General features: G+C 36.3%; 1 protein-coding gene across 5 annotated transcripts in view; it reads right to left on the bottom strand.

Moving 5' to 3' along the window:
* The window catches only part of LOC309507510 (phosphatidylinositol phosphatase PTPRQ-like), a 57,879-nt gene that overhangs the window by 29,810 nt on the left and 9,145 nt on the right, over nucleotides 1–18,924 (bottom strand). For all 5 annotated transcript variants that reach the window (XM_082181708.1, XM_082181710.1, XM_082181709.1 and 2 more), the window contains 14 exons: nucleotides 18,200–18,330; nucleotides 17,845–17,974; nucleotides 16,976–17,129; nucleotides 16,786–16,892; nucleotides 15,188–15,285; nucleotides 13,059–13,224; nucleotides 12,680–12,940; nucleotides 10,504–10,664; nucleotides 6,293–6,407; nucleotides 5,295–5,521; nucleotides 3,113–3,182; nucleotides 1,839–2,038; nucleotides 1,465–1,705; nucleotides 714–842 (listed from right to left, as the gene is read on the bottom strand). In XM_082181708.1, coding sequence (XP_082037834.1) covers nucleotides 714–842; nucleotides 1,465–1,705; nucleotides 1,839–2,038; nucleotides 3,113–3,182; nucleotides 5,295–5,521; nucleotides 6,293–6,407; nucleotides 10,504–10,664; nucleotides 12,680–12,940; nucleotides 13,059–13,224; nucleotides 15,188–15,285; nucleotides 16,786–16,892; nucleotides 16,976–17,129; nucleotides 17,845–17,974; nucleotides 18,200–18,330 — 2,190 coding nt within the window. The remainder of the gene's footprint in view (nucleotides 1–713; nucleotides 843–1,464; nucleotides 1,706–1,838; nucleotides 2,039–3,112; nucleotides 3,183–5,294; nucleotides 5,522–6,292; nucleotides 6,408–10,503; nucleotides 10,665–12,679; nucleotides 12,941–13,058; nucleotides 13,225–15,187; nucleotides 15,286–16,785; nucleotides 16,893–16,975; nucleotides 17,130–17,844; nucleotides 17,975–18,199; nucleotides 18,331–18,924) is intronic.

An 18,924-nucleotide genomic window follows, 5' to 3' on the forward strand; every position in this document is an offset into this window, starting at 1 on the left:
CCACGTGGCTCCGGGGGGGTTAATGAAAGCCTTCAAAGCGAAGCGATGAGTTTGTGTAAGCAAAATATTCATATTTAAAACTTTATAAAGTAAAATAACTATAGCTTCCGGCCAAACAGTCTACTTGCGTCTAAAGCGCAACTTATGCAACTTGTGACGTTAGAAGTAGCGTAGTGCGTCATGGCGCAAAAGTTAGATTGCAAGTAAGTTTAAAGCGCAACTTGTGCGAGTAATGCGACGTACTGCTGATATTTACGTTATGCCATGACGCACTACGCTACTTCTGACGTCACAAGTTGCGTAAGTTGCGCTTTAGATGCAAGTAGACTGTGTATGGCCGTTTGGCCGGAAGCTAGAATTTTACTTTGTAACATGTTAAATATGAATATTTTTCTTACACAAACGCATCGCTTTACTTCAGAAGGCCTTTATTGACCCCCCGGAGCTGTGTGGAGCACTTTTATGATGGATAGATGCACTTTTATGGACTTCAAAACAGAAACAGCCAATTCACTGCCATTATAAAGCTTGGAAGAGCCAGGACATTTTTTTTTAAATAACTCCGATTGTACTCTTCTGAAAGAAGAATGTCATATACACCTAGGATGACTTGAGGGTGAGTAAATCATGGGCTAATTAAAATTTTTGGGTGACCTATCCCTTTAATGGTAAAGACATTGGTTTGATGGTCATGGGGTGTCAGAAAGTGTTACCTTCAGAGCTGCGGAGCTGGATGACGTAACTGAATCGTCCTGTGGTGATCTTTGGTGGGTCCCAAGTTAGAGACAGAGATTTAGAAGTGACGTTTCTTAAAACTACGTTTTGCGGTGGGTCTTCAGGGGCTGCAACACACATTTTTGTCTTTACATTTTTGATTCGTTACAGAAACTTGTGGAAATTGCAATTATTTGAACAAGACAATATAAAACAGAATTTGCAATACAATTTAGCTTCTGTATTGGCAGGTATTTCCATAATTTCATGTATTATTATATAAAAAACATTCATGCAAGTAAATAGACTTAATTTTGATTAACATTTGGGGTCGGTAGGATTTCTTTGATATATTTGAAAGAAATCTCTGAGGCTGCATTTATTTGATCAAAAATGCCATAAAATCAGTAATATTGTGAATATTATTACAATGTAAAAACTATAGATTTTATAATCATTTATGATGCAATATAGATTCATTTTATAATTTGGTGCTCCAGAAAAACATTTCCACTATTTTCAGTGTTGGAAACATTTGTGCTGCTTGACATTTTTGTGGAAAACGTGATAAGATTTTTCAGGATTCTGATGAATAGAAAGAACACCATTGAAATAGAAATATTTCATACCAATATAAATGCTTTTACTTTTGATCAACTTCATGCATCATTGCTAAATAGAAGCATTCATTTCTACTCTAAACAGTAATATACATATTATAATAAGAATAAAGTGTGTGTGATAGCATACCAGCCTCCGGCATGCGGACCATAGTGCTGGCAATCTGTCCCTCCCCTTCACTGGTGAACGCGGAGACTTCAAACACATAAGGTGTGTAGGGACGGAGCTCATCAATCTTTACACTGATTGGAACGCTCCAGACGGAGGCGGGGGGAACGGCTGAGAGTGTAACAGAGGGCAGCGCAGCAGACGTCAACTGGGAAGACTCGGACGGGCTTGGAGTTCCACGAGATAAGATGTCTGCTGCATCCTAGGAGACACAAAAACACACATAAACAACCGAAACTAATTGCAAAAAATTGCTAGATCAATGCAGGTGTTTTGAATTTGGTTCAGCTGTCTTGTATCACTTCAAATAAACATTAATACAAGCAAAGACGTACGTTGCAGTGAGGCAGAGCTCCGTTCATGATGTCCTCTGCATTGAGCTCCAGCGTGCGGACGATCTGGCTTGTTCGGGCATGTTTGACTTTCACTGCGAACTTAGCGATAAGGCCATTGATGCGTACAGGGAGAAACCATGTCACTACCACTGATGTGTGATCATCAGCAAACGCTGTGAGGTTTGACACCAGACCAGGGGCTGAGATTGAACATAAACACATGGATTAAAACATATACATACTCTAAACAAGCAGAATGAAAATATCTGTTCAAATTGAATGAATTCTACACATTTGTTTAAAAACCCAGTGAGCTGCCCACTAAGTCATCAGTATTCACACACTAGGTAGCAAAATTATGCTAGGGGTCAGTAAGATTTTTTAATGTTTTTGAAAGTAGTCTCTTATGCTGGTCAATGCTCAAAAATTCAGTAAACAGTAATATTTTGAAATATTATTATTACAATTTAAAAGAGCTATTTTCTATGGAAGCTGGTTTCCGCCACAGAATAAATTTTTTTTAAAATATAATTGCGACTTTTTATCTCACAATTGCGAATTTACTTTTCAGAATTGCGAGATATAAAGTTAGAATCGCGAGGTATGATGTCAGAATTGCTAAATATAAACTCGCAATTGCGAGATATAAACTTGCAATTCTTACTTTTCTCGCAATTGCGAGTTTATATCTCGCAAGTCATTGAGATTCTCACAATTTTGACTTAACACACAATTGCGACTTTATATCAATCAATTCTGAGACAAAAAGTCAGAATTGCGAGATGTAAACTCGCAATTGTGAAAAAAAAAGTCAGAATTGTGTCGCAATTACCTTTTTTATTTATTTTTTATTCTGTGGAGGAAACAAACTTCCAAAATTTTTTATTTTAATATAAAATGTAATTTATTCCTGTGATTTATTCAGCATCATTTCTCCAGTCTTCAGTGTCACATGATCCTTCAGAAATCATTCTAATATGCTGATTTGCTGCTCAAGAAACAGGTCTTATTATCAATGTTGAAAACCGCTTTTACTGCTTAATATTTTTGTGGAAAATGTGATTAATTTCTTTCAGAATTCTTTGATGAATAGAATGCTAACAGTAGACTCCGATTCACTTCACAGGAGGAGAGCCAATTGTTTTTTATACGTGTAATCATTAACAATATTGCTCATGCAAGATTGCACCTTTGATGGTAGCTACCTCTCTAGACAGTAAAGCAGCTCATTAGGGTTTTGAAAACAGTTTATGAAATACATGGATAATGCTTACGGGCCTCTGCTGTTTTGTAGTAAAGAGATTGGCTAAAGGGTCCAGTTCCTGCTTTGTTGACTGCTGCAACCTATAAAGAAAAGACAGAAGAAAAGCTTTTGAAAAGCAATATACTCAAACTGCACACAGTACAAGAACGTCTGGTTGATTTATCACCATGACTTAGCAGAGGTGGTTATAAAGACACTGTGAATGAAGATTCCAATGCAAGATGATCTACTCCAGACAACAGATCCATCAAAGACCGTCACACATACAAACACACGCTCACACAAAAGCTTAGAGAGTCAATTCAGAGTTCACGGTGTGCCCAGCCAATGAATTCACGAGACAAATGAGGGAAAACAGAGATCCCTCGTGGATCCAGAGTTCTCTGTAGGACATGAATAATTCACAGTTGGTAAATTATTGAGTGAGATCAATGGAATAGAGGCCACTGGCAACTTTCCCATGGATAGTTAATCCAGTGGTGTCTGCTGAAAGCTGGACCAGTTTAATGAAAACCATTTTCAGAAAAGTTTTTGCTTGCTGCCGTTTCATTAGGTGACAAAACATTATCCGACAAAGACATTAAATAAATGGAAAATACTAAAAAGGGAAGTAAAGGGGGCTCTAACATTTCAGATAAACATGGGTTGGATATAATATCAGTAACAACATGTATAATTGTATTAATTCCCAGGTCTTGTGCTTTTGCCTTCAGAAGAGCTTCAGTTTCTTTGGGGAATAGTGAAATTCAGAACTTGAACTGTGGGATATTGCACCATTCTTCAACAAGAAGCCTGGAGTTCTTTGGAGATTTTTTGAAAGGAATTGGAAATCTATAGAATTTCCCATGATGTTTAGACATTGGCTTTGTAGAGTGTATGGAAGGTAGTTTCTCATGATGTCCCATCAGAATTTTAGCATTAAGTTGCATGGAAATCACCCTCTTGTGATTTAACATAAAAGATGTTTACATAGTCCAAATTGATGAATTTATAAAAATGACAGAAGGAAACACAATGCATTAAGAGCTGGGGGTTGAAAACTTTTTGAATTTGAGGATCAAGGTAAATTGTACTTTATTTGTCTTCCGGGAAACATGCAAGTACTGTACCACTTCTGTTGCTTCTGAAGGACAATACTAAATGATTTTTATTTATTTATATTTAAACAAAATAAGAAAAATGTGGACATCTTCATCCTGTTCAAAAGTTTTCAACCCCCAGCTCTTACTGCATCATGTTTCCTTCTGGAGCATCAGTGAATGTTTGAACCTTTTTTAACAGTTGTGTTTGAGTCCCTCAATTGTCCTCAGAGTGAAAGAGTGAAAAGATAGATCTCAAAATCATACATAGTCTCTGCTGGAAAGGGTTCAAACATGCAAAAGATGCTGGAAAACTGAAGAATTAGATTTTTATGAAGAACATTGGCCAGTTTAACTGCTCAGGACAAACAAGGGACTCAAGAACAACCATCACAAAAAAACAAAACAAAAAAAAACACTGTTGTGGATCATCCAGGTAATGGCACACAGTATAAAGATTGAGGGGTATGTAAACTTTTGAATGTGATTATTAAAAAAAAAAATTTCTTGTGGACAATATGTAAACATCTTTTATGTTAAATATCTTATTCAGGACAGTACTAAATAAAAAATAACATGCATTTAACATGCAATAACAGCACGACTGTATATAGTTTTGAGCAGCTCATCAAAACATTTGTATTTTTGTCCCTTTCTGTGTGTGTGTGCTCCTATGGTTCACAGGCTTTATGTGGCTGTGACAAGCAATTTCATTAAGGAAGTCTTGCCAGGTAATTTTGAGGATGTATTTTTGTGACATTTAGAAACTATCCACTGAAGTCTGCTGGTTCTTGGTGAGCTTTAACGTCAAACTATTATTTTTGACACTTTAATTTTATAGTTTTTCTGAACAATACATTTGCGGCCGGGCCGAGAACTTGTATTTTCTTCAAGTCTGCGTCATTTGTTATTTCAACTTTTTACAGTTCCTACACAAAAAACAAACAAAACTGCAGTACAAGTGCATTTTGTATTATGGTGTTGTGTACATTCTTTAAGCAGTTTAAAATACACTATATTCTGATTCTATAATGTGAAAATCTATGCCGTGGTTAAATTAGACATTGTGAATTTTTGCTTTCACATAAACTATTGAAATGTTTGAGCGTGCACCTTGATGTTGTACGTTGCTCCAGGGGTGAGTGTGTTCAGGAGAGTTTCTGGGATGTCCAGGCCCTTGGTGACCTCAGTGAAGGTAGGGTCGGGATATGGACACACCTCCTTGTATTTGATGACAAATGAGTGAATTGTGGGGTCAAGGGGCATCGGTATCCGCCAGGACAGCAGGATTCCATTGGAACCAACCCGTTCACCTTCTGGCTTAGAGGGGGCCGCAGGTACTACATACACATACATATAAACACACAAAAAACTTGAGAATCTTATGATGCATTTGATATTTTATCCTATTTTTATGACAGCTTTATTGATTACTTGATTCGAATTGGTTGATTACAGCAATTTTTTTCATGTCGTTTTTTAAATTGATTGACACTTCTTTCATTTGTGTTGCCATTATATTCTCATCTTCTGCAATGAAGCAGGACGGATGTTGTTACTCTAACCTAGATATAGTATCGTCCAGGTCATTATCAAACGTAGAGGTCTTTCAGAAGGTGCTTGGCTCGCTAACAGCAAGTTGTTGTGGAGGTGTCAGCCATTTAGGAGAATAACAATACAATATAAAGCCATCAGAAAGCGCCATGCCATTCTCATAGAGATGAGCAAACCAGCGACCCGGGAATATGATACTGACCTATCAAAGCCTGGAATCAGCATCAATTATGCAAACATAAATGTACACACATTCACACACACACTTCAAATGGAAAAAAAGTCCATATGGATTCATGTACATTACATGATTACATATAACATTACATTTGTGTGTTATTTTATTACATTTTCTACATTAATGTGGTAATTTAGGGCATTTTTGTTAGTGTGACATTATTTACAATATTTGTTTGACTGAATAGAATGTTTTCACTTAATAAAGTAGTCTAGAGGAATATATAGGAACTATGGGGAAATACACATAAATTATGAAAAGAAGGCATCATTTTTATTAAAAGAAGATAGTGGTTTAAGAATGGAACACACAGACTTACATGACTCAATAGTGGTGACAAGTATTCGGCTGACAGGTGAGCTGAACCCCGACGAGGCCACTGCATTGACCGTGATGGTGTATGATGTTCCAGGGGTTACACTGGACACTTGAGCCTAAAACATAGAATAACACAATACATATACAGGACAAACATAAATCTACATCTACAATGAACATATGGGTCATTCTCAAATATGGTAACAGATACGGTTCTTGACAAAAAAAATTATATTTATACAATATTTAAAAGACAGAATTCTCTAACATTTTCTATAACCATTGTTTATATTGGATAATATAAAAGACATTGTGTTGTTTAGCGCTTTTCCCCCCTTGTATTATGTTCGAATTCTGGGTCAAATTTTTATGTTGCAGGTCAAATTGAAACTAATTGGATTCAATACAATCACAATCACACACATTCTCACACATTACATCAAAAATAAACACGTGTTTAACAACTATTTTTAACCATTTGTTTAATTGTTTTTAAATGGTTTTTGTTTCATTTTTGTGTGCTTTCCTAAAGCTCAAACAGTAGAGCATGGCAACGCAAAAATCATGCGTTTGATTATATATTAATCAAACCCAGCAATATTAACATTCTTGAACTGATAAAAATGTATGCATTTAACGTAATGTGCATTCCTTTGGATAAAAGTATCTGCCAAATGCATAAATGTAAATTTAAATACTCTCAGAGGGTAGTTGAGGAACTGACATAAAAAATACATACACTACCGTTCAAAAGTTTGGGGTTAGTAAGATTTTTAATGTTTTTAAAAGAAGTATCTTCTGCTCAGCAAGGCTGCATTTATTTGATTAAAAATACAAACAAAAACAGTAATATTGTGAAATATTATTCCAATTTAAAACAGCTGTTTTCTATGTGAATATACAGTGTCATTTATTCCTGTGATCAAAGCTGAATTTTCAGCATCATTACTCCAGTCTTCAGTATCACATGATCCTTCAGAAATCATTCTAACATGATGATTAATGCTCAAGAAACATTCATTATTATTATCAATGTTGAAAACAGTTGTGTACAATTTTTTTTCAAAATTCTTTGATGAATAGTTCAAAAGAACAGCATTTATCTGAAATCTAAAGCTTTTGTAACATTAAACACTACCGTTCAAAAGTTTGGGGTCAGTAAGAATTTTTTTTTTTTTTTGGGGGGAAATAAATAAAATAAATCAATACTTTTATTCATCAAGGATGAGTTAAACTGATCAAAAGTTACAGTAAAGACATTTATAATGTTAGAAAATATTCTATTTTAAATAAATGCTGTTCTTTTGAACTTTCTATTCATCAAAGAATTTAGAAAAAAAAATGTACACAACTGTTTTCAACATTGATAATAATAATGAATGTTTCTTGAGCATTAATCATCATATTAGAATGATTTCTGAAGGATCATGTGACACTGAAGACTGGAGTAATGATGCTGAAAATTCAGCTTTGATCACAGGAATAAATGACACTTTACTGTATATTCACATAGAAAACAGCTGTTTTAAATTGGAATAATATTTCACAATATTACTGTTTTTGTTTGTATTTTTAATCAAATAAATGCAGCCTTGGTGAGCAGAAGATACTTCAATTAAAATCATTAAAAATCTTACTGACCCCAAACATTTGAACGGTAGTGTACATATTTTTATTTTGTGTCTGTGCAGCTGCGGTTAACCATGAAATTGTGGATCAAATTAATCATCAAAAATTATGTAAACGTAGTCCACCAATCCCAACCCCGAAACGTAACCCTACCCATAACCTCTACCTAAAATCAGAGGGAAATGATAGCCAAGTATATAACATTTTGACATTTAATACATATTTATGATAAGCTTTTATGTTAGGAAATTGAACTATTCAGCATTTTATAAGCCAAAAAGTCAACAGTTTTTGAGAGTGACCTTTATAATGGTAACATCTTATGTCTTCTAGATACCTATTTTGTTGGTGTTGTTTTGCACCTAAAATTTCAGGATTGTAAAAAATCTATTTAATAGAGAAATAAAATCTGTGCTTATTTTGATTTAGTTATTGCATTTTACATTATTGAATGGTGTACAATTTTTTTAATAATATAGTCAGTAAAGGCTCATTTTCAGTGCATAAAGCGTAGTAATATCTCACAACATATTGCTGAATCATGTCTCTTCTGAGAAAACTGAAGCATAACATGCTATAAAATAAACCTCAGGTAAAACCAAAAAGTCAGCACTAGATACTAAACAAATCACAATTTGAATGCGATCAGATATATGAATTTCTGACTGAAGACAATGACTTACATTAATCAAACACATTGCATTATTATTCCAAAACACCATCATGCATCAAACAACCCTCAAAAACACAAGGAATTTTGTACATCTACTGTATAGATACCATCAATAATCTATGCACCTCAGACACTCCCACAAACAGACACTTTTTGCAAGCGAATCTTCTTGAGCCATTACTAGCAATAATCTCACCAGAAATCATTTGTTCATATAAATCATATATTAAAAAGCATCTTTTGTGGTCTTCTATCACATGTTCACAAACACAAAGTTTGTTGAGTAATGTAACAGCGGCAGGCTAAGTTACCATACGTGATGTCACACCACTTGTTCCAGAAAGACAATAGTCTTATCAGATGTGAGGATAAAATGGCCTGACAACACCAGTAAAACAAGATAACATGGCAAAATCGAATCCCTGCTTACATGCGTTACATAACGTATATGTATATGTATAAATATAAACCACACTTCTATGAATTTCACTGCAAATAAATAAAATATCTACCAATATATTTGCTTAGAAATGTTGCAAGAGCTTTTCTTAGAACTAATTTCTCTCTTCTGAGCCATTTTGCAATTTAACTAACTCCTAAAACCCCAAAGCAAGTTACTTTCAAGTTCACACAGGGGAAAATATAAATAGTAAAGAAAATATAAATGATGCAGAAAATGAAGCATGCGGGTTTTAAGCAAAACTTTTAATTGTTGATGGCAACTTTTATCAGAAATGTTATTATGATGTTCAATTATGAATGCTCTACAAAAGAATGCATAAAATGTCAAATGGAAATCCTTTACAAATATACAGTCCCGCACAAGGAAGACGAGTCAGTGTTCAGTGATATTTATCACACACTCAAGTCTTTGTGTGGAAGAACTGTCGTATTTCTTAATTCTAAGAAACACAAGCCAGTTTAAGAATTCCTCCAAGGTCGTGTAGCGTCTCACCATCACACTCAAACAGACCAAAGAGTGTGTGTGTGTGTGTGTGTGTGTGTGTGTGTGTGTGTGTGTGTGTGTGTGTGTGTGTGTGTATGTATGTGTAAGAGTTCAGCCAATTTTTATGAGAATAAATCTATTTTGCAGGGATGAAAACTTCAAAATGAAACAAAATTGTCTCGCTTTAAGTTCCTGAGTTGGAACTTCACTGAAAAAATCATTTGATGATTTGAACACATGATGTTCAATTGGAATTTGAATCCAAATTACAACAAAAAGAAAATGAAATGAAACATAAAGGGGTAATTTACTTTGGGGTAAATTGGAGTATTATGTGAAAAGCATTATTTTCCCAATACGACCATAATATTAAAGTTTAATTTATTAAATATAATGGAATATATTATATTTGTAAGTTGTAATTTCAAGGATTACAACATTCTATTTTAATTCTACTTTTTAAAACAAATGTGTTTGGTACATCAATTCAGTTTCACAAACTGAATTGGTTTTTAAAATAATTCTCAATACACTTCTGAATGGCATCCAACCCTTCTATCTTGAGTATTTAATGCATGTCATGTAATGCAAAACCCATGCAATGCAAATATGCAATTGATGCCTACCTGAACGTTACCGAGGCCCAAGTACAGGATAACCAGCAGGGGCAGACAGGATGGCATGATGGCCCCTCACTAAGAGAGAGCTGCTGAATGGGTAACTAACCACTGGTATGCGAATGATCAGAAACAAACTAGTCCCACCACCAATGCTAAACCTATTATTAACTGTCTTCTCTCTCTTTCACTCTCTACCTTGTTCTCCAACCTTCCTCCACACACTCCGCCCAGCTGACACGGATACTCTTCTACCTGACACCTGGCATACGGCTGTGGGAGAGGTCTGTGAGTGACTCAGGGTGTGTATGTGTGTGTGTGTGTGGGGGGGGGGGGGGGGGGTGTACCTGGACATAGCTGTCTGCTGTGGTGGTGATGGTAATATTGCCGTGGTCAGGAAGCACTTGGATCAGGTAGTTCTTATCACATCCAAGTGATGCCAGCCAGCGGAGAGAGAAAGCACGAGGTGATACGCTGATCACACGCAACCCTTCAGGACTGGCAGGCACTGAAACACACAGATTTGGATTTTGAAAGTAAATGTATTTATTTTACAGACAGACAAATACTAAAAACCACCAATTCACCCAACCACCCACTCACTCACTCCCCCCACCCATCCACTCACTCACTCACCAATTCACTCACTCAACGACTCACTCACTCAGCGACTCACTCACTCACACTCAACGACTCACTCACTCAACGACTCACTCCCTCACTCAACGACTCACTCACTCAGCCACTCACTCAGCGACTCACTCACTCACTCAGCGACTCACTCACTCACCCAATGACTCACTCATTCACTCACTCAACGACTCACTCACTCAGCCACTCACTCACTCACTCAGCGACTCACTCACTCACCCAATGACTCACTCATTCACTCACTCAACGACTCACTCACTCACTCAACGGGCCCTATTTTAACGATCTGAAACGCAAGTGTCAAGCGCAAAGCGCAAGTAACTTTGTGGGCGGGTCTTGGGCGCTGTTGCTATTTTCCCGGCGGGATAAATGACTCTTGCGCCCGGCGCAAATCTAAAAGGGGTTGGTCTGAAGTAGCTTCATTATTCATAGGTGTGGTTTGGGCGTAACGTGAAATAAACCAATCAGAGCGACATCTCACATTCCCTTTAAGAGCAGGCGCGCTTGTTCTAAAGCGGATTCCTATTATAACGGCGGATTTGCCAGGTGTGCGCCAGGAGAGGATCACAGCCGAGGAGACCGACGATCTCGTCAGGGACATTGGGGATGGAGAAACCCACCCAAATTAACTTCGGTTAAACAGGCGTATGATAATTTGGGTAAATGTGTAAGTTAGATGTATGCTTTTATAATAAATTGTCTGTCTATCTATCTATCTATCTATCTATCTATCTATCTATCTATCTATCTATCTATCTATCTATCTATCTATCTATCTATCTATCTATCTATCTATCTATCTATCTATCTATCTATCTATCTATCGTAATAATGTATGATTTGCAAAAATGAAAACTGCTGCTTCTGTGTAGATGAGAGAATTAAAGTGCGCATTGTGCACACGCTACATTGATTATGGCCAAGCATGCGCCCTTAAAATAGCATATGAATAACATGCGCAACACGCCACTGACTTTAAACTAGTTTTTCCTGGTTAGTGGCGCAATTGTTTTCTAAACCTGCAAAATAGCATGAAGGAACGTTTGCGCCGGAACACGCCTCCTCTTTGCGCTGAACCGCCCCCGGGAGCGCAAGTGTAGTTAACCGACGTGCTTCTGTGGAGGGAAAAGTCCGCTTTGCGCGGGTGCAAAATAGGAATGATACATGCGTCGGTGTACAAAGTCAATTGCGCTGGGTGCAAGATAGGGCCCAATGACTCACTCACTCACTATTTATAAAGCACCTTTAAAACAAAACCACTGCAATTCAAAGTGCTTTACTAGCGTAAACAAGCAATTGCCATTAAATACAAGCAATGAAAATAACACTAAAATAGTTTAGAATAAAACAGTAAAATTGTTAATTTTAAGAATATTATAAAAATTATCAACAATGAAATGTTCATAAAGCAAAATTTATTAGAAATGAATGATAGTGTTGTTGATAAATTGTTTAATTTGATTCATTTTAGTTTGGTTCAGTTCAATTTGATTCAGTTCAGATTGGTTCAGTTCAATTCAATGCTCTTGAACCAAGCCAAACTTAACTGTTTTTAATCGAAATTAATAATTAATTTCAGTTAAGTTCAGTTCAATTTATTGAAATGTAATATAATTTACGGTTAAGGTTCAGTTTGTTTCAATGCAGTTCGGTTCCATTAAATTATGTTTGAATCTGTTCAATGCAAGTTTCAATTGCAATTCAATGCAATTCAATTGCAACTTAATGCAGGGTGAATCAGTTTTGTTCAATTAAAATAGATTCAGCTCGGTTCAATTCAAGCTTCATTTGACAATACAAACTGTTCTAAAACAGTTTTAGAGGAATTAGTACCTTTCATTATGCCAAGTGCATTTTGGGAAACAGTCTAACCTGTGTGTATGGTGATGGTGGCAGCGGTTCCACCGATGGTGTTTCTGAAGCGTTGTACAGTGGTGTTGTAGGAGCAGCCGCTCCACAGGCCATTGACGGTGACCTCCTGCAAGTGTGGACTCACGTCTAACGTCCAGATTTGAGAGCCATTACTGATGGTCACTTTATAAAAATCAAAATAGCCAGCAGCTGGTGCCCATGTCACTGTGGCTGATGTGATGTTGACGTGAGACACAGCGAGTGAACACACACCTGCTGGCTCTGGAATAAAAAATTAAATAAAAATCAGTGCATAGAATTATCTTTCTTACTAATATGTGTTTATGTATTGTATTTTTAATGATACCAAAAGTAGAAAGTATCACTGGGAAATTCTTACTAGTAGAGATGTTTTTGAATGTGGTCTGGCTGAAATCTGACCCCAGGAAGGACTGGATCTCAAACCTGTAATCACTTCCTGGGGTCAGGTCATGAATACTGACACTGTTTCCATGGAGATCAACCTGGTGTTGCAGAGGACGGTCACCCGCGAGGCCATATCGAAACTAAAGAGGAACAAATGTAAAGAAATTAAGCAACAGAAATAAAATAAGTACAGGCATAAACTTTAAACACTATCGTTCAAAAGATTGGGGTCTGTATAATTTATTTATTTTTTGTTGAAAGAAATTAATACTTTTATTTAGCAAGGATACATTAAATTGATCACTAGTGAAAGTAAAGACGTATAATGTTACAAAAGTTGTTTTGTTTTTGTTTTCTTAAAATCAATGCTGTTCTTTTGAGCTTTCTATTCAGCAAATATTCCTGGAAAAAAAATGTATCACAGTTTCTACAAAAATATTAAGCAGTTCAAAAATGATAATAATAAATCTTTCTTGAGCAGCAAATCAGTAGCCTAGAAATCTAGACGCACCCTAGCGGCAACCACATTTATTTTGCAGCCAGTGTGGTCTAGCAACTCTCCGTTGACTTTCGAGCTGGAAAAACCAAACTCAGGTCAAGCCAATCACATCATGTATAGAGTAGGCGGGGCGCCGGGGGCGGGCTTAACATAATGACGACAGAGTTGCGATGGTTCCCTGCTACTTGCAAAACAAAGAATGGCTGCTGCTGCTGGCGAACAGCGGTCTTTCGAATCAGCTTTGGCCGCGACTCTGGAGGACTTGGAGTTAAGCTTTTCCTTGAGAAAAGAGCAAAGAACAGCACTTAAGTCATTTTAAAAAAAGGAAGATGTGTTCGGAGTTTTGTCGACTGGATACGGCAAAAGTTGAATATACCAACTAGCCTTCTTCGTTGCTCTGATTGGTTGTAGCGCTATCCTATTGCGTGCAGAGGGATTTTGAGAGACAACCGTTTATCCCGCCCCTCGGATTGAGCCGTGCCAATGGTGAGTTGCCAGACCTAACATCTTGATGTATGTCTGGCTTGCCAGGCTAGCAAATCAGCATATTAGAATGAAATTCCTGAAGGATCATGTGACACTGAAGACTGGGGTCATCCAGTACCTTTCATTATGCAATTCAGCTTTGAATCACAGGAAGAACAATATTTCTGCTTTATTTTTGAACAAATAAATGCAGCCTTGGTGAACATAAGAGACTTTCTCCAAAAAAACAACAACAAAAAAACACATGAAAAAAATTTACTATCTCCTGGCCTGGTTTCACAGACATGGCTAAGATTAAGCCAGGATTAGGCCTTAGTTCAATTAGGACATTTTAGCAGCTTTTATAAACGTGCCTTAGAAAAAAACATTACTGGTGTGCATCTTGAGACAAAACAATGACACTTGATATATTTTAAGATATAACAGTGCAAAAGTTGCTTTCAGAAAAAAACAACAACAAAAACAGCTCAAACATGGATTTTAGCCTGGGACTAGGCTTAAGCCTTGTCTGTGAAGCCAGGAGTCAAACATTTGAATGGTAATGTACATAAAATTACTAACAAATTAAAAAATTATGTTAGTGGCCCAGTCAAAGATCTGAGATGCTGGCAGGGCCAATCTAGAATAGGGGTGACCATAGAAGTGAGGAGCTCATTAACCGTAGGAGTCACTTTAGCCCAGGTTTTTCCAAGGGGACTTTACACTGGATGAAAAACAACATCTCAAGTTTGCAAAATTGGATTTTTACATCATACACTCAAACACCTTCCCTGTCTTTGTGAGGTAAAATAAAGGATTGGTGCTCATGTATTATGAAAAAGGCAGAAACCCGAGCACACAAGACTACAGGGTGTTGCTAGGCTACATTTCAGCTGAGACGGTCGGTATGAAAGTTTTAACAGGTGTGCACAGGCTCCAACACTAGTCTAGTCATGCTTACAATTAAAAAAAAAAACTTATAGTAACTCATTCTACATAGCCTCTTCAACCTTCTGACCCATTCAGTCAATCAAAACAATCAAAGAAATCCAAAATGTGAAAATACACTATCATATACAACTATCAAATTACATTATACAGATCTCGATACTGATTGGATGATCAAAAAGTCACCCTACCCTGTAACCATCCACTCTGCCTGGTGGGTGTGTCCATATCACGTACATGCTGCTCACTTCCTGTTCAATGCAAGTGAGGTCATCAGGAGGTTCTGGAACTGAGAAAAATATGTGTTTTTGAAAGCATCTGTGTGTTTACAGCTCTGTTTCCAAACCCTAGTGAGCTGCCTACATAGATGGCATTAACGGCATCACTGGTGCTCATAAGGCATCATAGGAACAGGCTGTTTAAAAATCAGGCAGCATAATTTTAACTAAATAGGGTGTCAGGAAGTTTGCATTTGACACTGTCCTAACACAAAGAGTCCATCCTCGTGTCTCTATGCTATTCTGCCTTCTTATGGCCAATTCAAGAGTAGCATTGTATGGAAGCTTGTTTCCGCCACAAAAAAAGAAAAAAGAAAAAGTAATTGCGTCTTTTTATCTCACAATTCTGAATGTTTTTATTAAGTAATATACTAAAGTTCAAAAGTTTGAGGTTGTTCAGATTTATTGATGCTTCTGAAATAATTCTCTTCTGCTCATCAAGGCTGCATTTATTCTACCAAAAATACAGTAAAAAAAGTAATATAGTAAATTATTCTTTCTGATTTGTTACTCAAGAAACGTTTCTTATTTTTATTAAAAACATTGTGCTGCATAATATTTTTGTGGAAACCATGATTAATTTTTTCAGAATTCTTTGATGAATAGAAAGTTCAAAAGAACAGCTTTTAATTGAAATAGAAATATTTTGAACAATATAAATGTCTTTACTGTCACTTTCGATAAATTGAACGTGTCTTTGCTGAATAAAAGTATTATTTCCAGTAAAAAAGCAAAAATCTATTTTTCTCACCATCTTGGATTACACCCTCTCCGAGTTTATTGTAGTGCATTCTGGGATTGGCTTTTCCGTGAAAGATATGCGCAATGCTATGGAAGCTTGTTTCCGCCACTGAATAAAACAATTTAAAAAGATAATTGCGGAATTTTTCTCATAATTCTGACTTCTATTCTCCAATTCTGAATTCTGAGGAAAAACAAGGCTGACTTTTTTTCTCAGAATTGGACTGAATAACTCGCAATTGCAAGAAAATTCTGAGAACAGAACAAGAGAAATGTTTCTTGAGTAGCAAATCCGCAATTATATTTTAGAATATTACTGTTTTTACTCTATTTTCGGTTAAATGAATCAGAGACTTCTTTCAGAAGCATCAAAAAATCTAAACAACCTCAAACTTTTGAACGGTAGTGTGAATATTACTCAATACCTAAAACTATTGATAAACAGATTTAATCCTAATATATGATATGTATTTTTTATGTTTACTGGAGTATCGCTTTAGCTTAGTGGCACGCTACCATCAAACTCTATTGAATTGGTTTCACATGGAGAGAACTTTTTGTGTGTTGCTACCTAAGTGAAGTGTTTCGAATGAGTCATAAGGTTCCGTTTCAGTTAGCATGCTACCTTAGAGGGCAGCTGTCTATGTAGGCAGTACAGCAAGGCACTACTGTACATTTTGGAACAGAGCTTATATGTGGATTTGTGTGAGAGAGCAGACGATAAGTTCTTGCTAAGTTTTGCACCAATGTATAAGTGTAGTAACACTCACGTGTGTTAGCAATTGCAGAAGCAGGTAAACTTCGCCTGTCTCCACTAACACTGCTCACTTCAACAGTATACACACTTCCAGGCAACAGGTTGTCAAAGTGAAATGTTCTAAAAAGAGAGCAAGCTGCAGTCCAAACCTCTTTCACATAAAGAACGAATCTTCAGGGCAGATAACTGATCTAAATCCGCACCTGTCATCAGACGCACTCTGATTGGTCTGCAGGATAAAGGTTGAGTTTCTGATGGACAGGATGAATGAGTCACTGACCCCCTGGCCTGCCCTCCAGAGCACACTGAGAGATGCTGATGTCCTCTGCACAGGCAACAAGGTGACCGAACTGGGAGCTACAAACAGACACAAGGCAATTAAAGTGATCAAGCAGGGTTCATAAAACTCCTGGAAATATCACAGGATTGCACAAAAAAATTGTGATTTCCAGACCTTTAAAAGTCCTTATATAAAATCCATACATTTTTCTAGAAATTGCTCTTTAAAAATGTAGAAATGTACCGTTCAAAAACTCGGGTGAAGAGTTTTAATGTTTATAAAAGATGTCTATATGCTGACCAAGGCTGCATTTATTTGATACAGTAAAACCAGAAATATTGTGAAATATTATTACAATACATTTTTTTTTCCCATTTTAATATATTTTCAAATGTAATTTATTCCTGTGGTGCAAAGCTGAATTTTCAGGATCATTACTCCAGTCTTCAGTGTCACATGATCCTTCAGAAATCATTCTATTATGCTGACTTACTGCACAATAAACATTTCTTATTATTATCAATGGTGAAAACAATTGTGCTGCTTAATATTTTATGCAAACTGTGACATATTTTTTGTTCAGGATTTTTATTTTTTTTGATGAATAGAAAGTTCAAACAGGATTTACTTGAAATAGAAATATTTTGTAACAATGTCTTTACTGCATGTCACTTTTGATCAAGTAAATGCATTCTTGCTGAATAAAAATGTAAAAAATATTATAATAATTCTTACTGGCCCCAAACCTTTGAACGGTAGTGAACTTTTAAGCCTTAGTGAATGTATGTTTACCAGCTCTGATGGCGATAATCACTGCTGGACTGTCTCTGAAAAATTCCTTCTCGGTTCGAACTAAAAAGTTGCATAGCTTTCCTGCTATCACGTCTTTAAAAACTGCTCTAGTGTCTACTACCTTCTGCACCTAAAAGACACACACAACAAAGTAGTAAACAAACTATTTCTCCTCATTTGAGTATCTATTATTTAAGGACAGCATAAAACATTGACTTTAAAATCTTCTGTGCACAATTTCACTTTAGTTTCATAATGATGATGATCATCCACTCAAGAAGCTATTTCAACCTGATCTGTCACTTAAAAGAAACAGACATACACAGGATGTGTGCTCACAAACACAGAATCATACCATGGGAGTATCAGCACAGTTCATACACAGCGCCTCATAATGGTGACCCTCCCCCTCGGCCCTGTCCCACAAGAGCTCTATAGAGCTGTCAGTCACAACACCAGCATGCACATGAGTGGGAGGAGCCAAACCTGTAAATAGATAAACACACATTCAAATTAAGTCTCAGAGACTCTGACTGTTTTTGGAATAGCATACTACCATTCTACGTGTATCATTTCTGGAGCATGGAGTATGCATATTGTGCAAAACTACTAAAATGAAAATTTTATTTTCAAAATTATAACTGATACTGCATTAAATATACAATGTTACGAGGTCATGTGACAGCAATGTAGGATTATTTGCACTTTTTTGGTACTGTAACAGCATTTGGTTTCATATTATTTGTAAAAAAAAATAAAAAATTGACGGTGCAGTATAAAAGGAGCAGTATGCTCATATTTCGATTCACTATTAGTCAAAAATTTGGAATCATTAAGATGTTTTTTAAAGAAGTCTCATGCATTTATTTGATCAAAATGATATCTTATTATGAGAAATGTTTCTTGAGCACTAAATCAGCATGAATGATTTCTGAAGGATCATGTGACACTGAAGATGGTCACTTTTGATCAATTTAATGGATCCTTTCTGATTAAAATCTGATTTGGCGCTCAAGAAATATTTCTTAGTATTGAGCAGCATATTAGAATGATATCTGAATGATCATGTGACACTGAAGA

The sequence above is a fragment of the Leuciscus leuciscus genome (assembly GCF_965113295.1).
Source record: "Leuciscus leuciscus genome assembly, chromosome: 10".
NCBI lineage: Eukaryota > Metazoa > Chordata > Actinopteri > Cypriniformes > Leuciscidae > Leuciscus > Leuciscus leuciscus.